The sequence below is a fragment of the Siphateles boraxobius genome, unplaced genomic scaffold, assembly GCF_051911475.1.
Source record: "Siphateles boraxobius isolate OS27281-9 unplaced genomic scaffold, OSU_SipBor_1 9, whole genome shotgun sequence".
Lineage (NCBI taxonomy): Eukaryota > Metazoa > Chordata > Actinopteri > Cypriniformes > Leuciscidae > Siphateles > Siphateles boraxobius.
Genome location: NW_027509219.1, coordinates 24,529,770 through 24,535,769, shown reverse-complemented (window position 1 = coordinate 24,535,769; position 6,000 = coordinate 24,529,770). Strand labels below are relative to the sequence as shown.

Below are 6,000 nucleotides of genomic sequence, written 5' to 3'. Positions count from 1 at the left end.
GAACATCTCCGGGTAGAGCATCACATGTTGCCAACCTGCCAACTCTCATAATTAAGGTTATGACATGGCGTGAACGCAGCATAAGCTCATTGTTTTGGTTCAGTAGGAACTATAAAAGGCGACTGCTGTTTGTTTTTGGCGCTCGGTGGCTGGCTGTCTGTCTGCATACGGAATGTGCTGATGACATGTGATGAAATTCACATGTTGACAGACAGGTAGGGCATCCTATCGGACCGAATGCAATGATTGGATGAACATTGTTTTGGTCCTGAGACATACACAGAAGATATATGTAGGTGGCAAAATGTTTTAAAATTTACACCATTGCTATCAGGATGTGAATAGTTTCAACCAGTATAACAAAAAAGTGTTTATAAGATAAATTGCCTACCCTACCTAAGTCTGTGCTTCAAAGCATTAAAGATTTAAACAGTTTAAATGTTGGAAATGTCATTTTCAGGTCTATATCAAAAAGTGGTTGGCTGCGAACAATAATGACAATAATAAGCTATTAATAAATTGATATATAATAAAGTTCTCTACATAGCAATCTCATTCATTGTTTTATTTCGGAGCTTTCTCTTTCTGTCAAGTCGCTCGCTTGCAGTGCCGAGAGGGTGTTAGCGAGTCTCGCTCTTCCACGCAGTGCCCTCCCCTACAGGCGTGTTTTGACTTGACAAAGTTGCGCGTGCTTCCTGGTTTGAAGCACTATGACCTCGTCCTCAGGTACGCTGCAAAACTCCAAAACAACTCACTTCTACTTGTCGGACTTCTGTGCTCTACATTCCCAGTGGCACATCCAACCAGGGATTAAACTTTTGCAGTTTTTTTTCCTTTGCTTGTTTCTCAACTCTACCGAGATGCATTTATACTTCAACTGTGGGTGAAGCTCGTGCCTACACCCGCTGTATCAGGAAGAGTCTGTAAGAAAAGTGTCCGGCTTCTTAAGATCAAACTGAAGCATCCATACTGCAGCGTGCTTTAAATAGCAAAGATGTCTGATTCAGCGTCCAGTTTTCTGCATATAGGGGACATTGTCTCGCTGTATGCAGAAGGAACTGTCAATGGTTTTATAAGTACACTGGGGTAAGTGTATTTCATTGACGTCTCTGTCTTCCTGCCTGCCTTCACCTCAGCCCAAGACCCTGCACCAAACACAGTTTATATGTTCATCTATAATGCAGTAAACCATAGCCAACAATTAGAAATTTAATTTCACGTCAATCTATTTGTTTGTTAAATATAATTGTGTTTCTAGTCTTGAGATTGCAAGCTTTGTTCTTTTTCTCTGCTAGTTGGTTGTAGTGTGGCTTACTTTTACACTTCGCTTTGATGTGTTTGAGTTTATGGTTTGCAAAGAGAAAGAGCTGCACACAGGTGTACAGTTAAGTTACAGAGTAAGTTAACAGCCTAGATTGTGAATCATATATTCAATTCAATTCAAATTTATTTGAATAGCGCTTTTCACAAATCATATTGTTTCAAAGCAGCTTCACAGAAAGTGCATCACCTATATATATAAGCACAATTTTGAATTTAAATATACAATGAAGCCTGTTAGCCATGGAAAGGAAAACACCTTGTTTAGTGTTATTCTCATTGTATGAACTTTTCAGCCCAAACCTTTACTGTTGTTTTAATGTCAGGGGAAAATACCACCCCTGTTTTGGATACAAGCCAGATGCAAAAAACAAATAGATGGAGACAGAATGGAGCAGATTAAATAGATGGAGCAAATGTTATGCAGGAATGGCTCTTTGAAACCGCATTCAGAGGCGTCCAGGGTTTTTCCTTGGGCTATTTCAGCCATTCTGTTTGATAGGCTCACTGAGTGTCTTATTGAACTGGCCTGGCAACCTAAACATGTTTTAGCCTGTTTCTTTTTAACCCTCAAAGGCTGCTATAGTTACAGTAGATGCAGGTTACCCTTGGGATATTGCCAAATTTAATGGATATATAATATAATTAGACCTTTAAAGCAACTTGGCAGAGCGTTTGGACTTTATAATTTAAAATATTTAGCAGGATGTCTTCCACAAGTGTCTAGAAACAAGGACATTCACACTCCAGGACAGGAATGAAGCTTTTTTAGAATTTGTGATCCATAATTCTTTATGACCACTGATACTGACGTGCCTCATAAAGGCTTTTGAAGTATTGTTTTATTGAGATGACTCTCTCTCTGTGTGTGTGTGTGTGTTTGTTTACCTTCCCAGGCTGGTGGATGACCGTTGTGTCGTGGAGCCAGCTAGTGGAGATCTAGACAACCCTCCCAAAAAATTCAGAGGTATTTTATAATTTTTTTAAATAATCGTTCACACAGCTTAATGTACCTCTAGAAAAATTATTGCATAGCTCTTTGGAAGTCTTGATTCTGATTGGTCAGTTGCACATACTACCATTGATTGATAGCTAGAAGTTTGAGCCTTTGAGGTGTCTCCTGAGAGACATTAAAAAGAGTAAGACATGTTTTTTTTTAGCTAAATATGCTAGCCAACTTGTATCTATAAAAAATTAGATTGCAGAATATTAATAATAATGATATATAAAGGAATATTGTAATATTATTGCAGTGTTTTTCAACTCAAATCAATATTTATGTACATGTTTTATTTTGATACAATTTATAATGTACTTATATTATTATATAGTTTAGTAAAAATTTGAATAAGCTTTTATTTTTATATTTTAAATTTGGTTTAATTTTTTGTAATTTTATGTTCTATTTCACTTAAATTTATTTGTATTTTAGGTTTAATAATTTTTGTAACTCAATTTATATTTATTAATTTCAGTTAGCTGCCAAAGAAACATTTCAGTCATTGTAGATTATGAACATTGCAGTCAGTCATTTTGTGAAATAAACCTCTTTGGTGTGATAGAAGTTGTTTAGCAAGCTTCTATTTATACTGTATGTTGTACTATGTGGGTCAATGATGCAGAGAGATAACCTCTAACCATAAACCCCCCCCCAAACCCTTAAACCACCGTTGATCTGATCTGCAGGTGATTCAAAATTTTAGTTGAGATCAAATATGAATGAATACAAAATATTTTTTTCTCTGTTTCCTGTGAAAGTAAAATTTCAATACTCCTCTTGTTACTTTCCCAAAATTCTTCCCACAAGAACAGTGTCTACAAAGTGTTTTTGCAGATTGAATCACATTCTCCCAAAACAGCCACATTACACATAAGAAATTAATTGGCTGATACAAATGTTATTTAATTGTTCTTTTTTTAAAATCTAGATTGCCTCTTTAAGGTTTATCCCATGAACCGATATTCTGCCCAGAAACAGTTCTGGAAGGCTAAACAGGCAAAGCATGAGAAGGATAAGATTGGAGATATGGTGCTGCTTCAGAAATTGCAAGTAAGTTACAAACAATTCTAATGAATTTAGATCATGGAGCAGAACCTGCCTTTGGTTTTTAATTACAGCTGTAAGCAAAGAAGAATCTGATGTATTCAGTAGGTTTGCTTGGACGCAATATATATTTTGATATTTGAGCCCTAAAGGTGCTTGCAGTTCCTTGTTATTAATTTTTTTCATTTATTGTTTTTGCTCATACAAAGCATGCAGCTAATTTGGAACAAAAACAGAATGAGGCTGAGAACAAGAAGGTTCATGGGGACGTGGTAAAATACGGCAGCGTCATTCAGGTAGGAACTCACATTTGGTAAAATTATACCTGTTAATTATCAGTCAGTGTGTAAAAATTGTAAAAGTTTGAAGGTATGTTTTTCTCCATACATGGATACATTTCTTCAGGACACCATTACCCCATTTAATTATTATGGTAAAACTTTCAAAACCAGGAGATAAGTTCTATCAAACAGCAGTGTAGTCCAGATTGACCTAAGCTTAAAACCATTTAAGACCTTTTATAGAGGGGTAGAATGTCAGAATTGTGCAATTATGTGCCATAAACCTTGTTTCTAGAAACAAAAGATTAGGAGTTATCCTAGTTACCCAAAGTAATCAGGGATTTCATTCAAGATTCAAGGCGCACCACCAACTATGGACTCTAAAAAGAGTTATGTGACCTTGTAACTAAAACCCCCCCAAAGGTTCAAGTCCAGATGCTTATGTGATATGTTGCATTTTACAGTGGAAATAAGTACAGCTGGATTTAAATGTATGTATTGGGAATTGACTGGATCTTGAAAAGTGGTGGTCTGGATAAGAATGGGTCAGTGTATTTGTCTGGACATGGTACTATATGTATACAAGAGGAGCTGGGTTGGTAACGTCAGCTGAAAATGAAAGTCGTTTTGATGAAAGATTTGTTTCTTCGCAATAACATGCATCAATGAATTTTGCACAGTATGTGTATTAATTAACTTAAAGGTCACTTTCGATTTTATGTTGACTTTTAAAGGCAGAAAAAGTCAAACTAACATGCCGAGTTTGTTAATGGAGTCACAACTATACACACACATCTTTATCTGAGTCAGAAAAGGCAAAAAGAAATGTGTTTCCTCCCTGTTAGTGACGTCAGTTACAGATAATGTGCCTACAGTTATGCCGCACTGTAGGAAACAGGCCCTTCTCCTGATACTATAGGGTATCCTAAAATAAAAAAGAGCTTCCCATGCCCTGTGATTCCTGTGGGTTACAGCTTCTGCTTAGAAATCCAGCCAACACTCTTGTTTGCATAAATTGGCCATAAAAAAACTTTGCCGCTTTTGTAAAAAAAAAATCTTTGTATTTTTTTGTATTTTTGTAAATAAATATGGTACTAGATTATCCTATTCAAATCAATTTGATAAATAAGTTTAGTAAAAAGTAATCTAAAAGTTAGGGTAGATTACTTACAAATCGTAATCAATTACTGATTCAAAATAACATGAGAAAAATTGTAGTTAATAAAGTAATTCATTTCATTACACATTTAAGATAACTTTAGGTAACTTTTAGATTACTTTTGACCAAACGCATTTATTATATTGAGCTATCTTAGAGGATACAAACAATGAGTTCTGTCAGGACCACTATCGTCAAATACGATTGACCATTAGCATATAGTTTGGATTGGCGGTATGGTTCTGTTCTGGGCGAGAACTCCTTGCGCATCCATGCAGCCTAGCAATGATAAGAGCAGGGAGAGCAGCAATAACCCCCCTTAGGGTAAACAGAACAGAATCAACATGAATGTATGCAGATATCATTAATTCAAGATTTTAAAGTACAATAAAATAATCTATTCTGATTCAATGGGAAATCCAAATCCTGAGTGGGTGAGAGGAGGAGCTGGGGATGGAGGAGGGTAATTAGCTCCTGAGAAACGTGATAGCTGCTGATAATACTGAAGGAGCTTATATATGTATACAGTGATAGGCGTCGTATTCCTATAGGTAGACGTGGATCATCTGAGAGTCAGCTGATACGAGCTTGACTAACGTGACCTGCCAGAACTGACACTACGCTTGATTTCTGTCAGGACCACTATCGTCAAATACGATGGACAATTAGCATACAGTTAGGATTGGCGGTATGGTTCTGTTCTGGGCTAGAACTCCCTGCGCATCCATGCAGCCTAGCATGGATAAGAGCAGGGAGAGCAGCAATAACCCCCCAAAACAAAACCATTTGCCAATATCCCCTAAACCCAACTGACAGCGTAATTCTGGATGCTTCTGCAGTTACCTTAGTGAGCCAAGGCAACAAGCATGTTGCCAATACCTGAAAAGCTTGAGCAACAGCATGTTACCAACAATATGGAAAACAACAAGTATGTTGCCCTTACCTTGATGACCTAAACAAGTATGTTGCCAATACCTGCATCAGCCATAGCAACAAGCATGTTGTCAATACCCGAAATGCTTAAGCAGTAAACATGCATATTGCCATGAATGATATGCCATATGAAATGCAGAAGTAAAAATTGAGATATCAAAATGAATCAGCTGCTTGCTTGTAGTTGTATATCCTGAGTCCAGTTCCAGTTTCTTTTGAGTGATTACTGTAAGCTAGAGATGAGAGATGGAAATTTCCTTTTC

General features: G+C 36.8%; 1 protein-coding gene across 5 annotated transcripts in view; it reads left to right on the top strand.

Moving 5' to 3' along the window:
* Positions 1 to 670: 670 nt before the first annotated feature.
* The window catches only part of itpr3 (inositol 1,4,5-trisphosphate receptor, type 3), a 36,887-nt gene continuing 31,557 nt past the window's right edge, over positions 671 to 6,000 (top strand). For all 5 annotated transcript variants that reach the window (XR_013201074.1, XM_077222993.1, XM_077222992.1 and 2 more), the window contains exons 1-4: positions 671 to 1,086; positions 2,217 to 2,287; positions 3,249 to 3,370; positions 3,574 to 3,660. Coding sequence is in view for 4 of the 5 variants with exons in the window: in XM_077222993.1 (XP_077079108.1) it covers positions 995 to 1,086; positions 2,217 to 2,287; positions 3,249 to 3,370; positions 3,574 to 3,660 (372 nt within the window). In the remaining variant the exon portion in view is untranslated. The remainder of the gene's footprint in view (positions 1,087 to 2,216; positions 2,288 to 3,248; positions 3,371 to 3,573; positions 3,661 to 6,000) is intronic.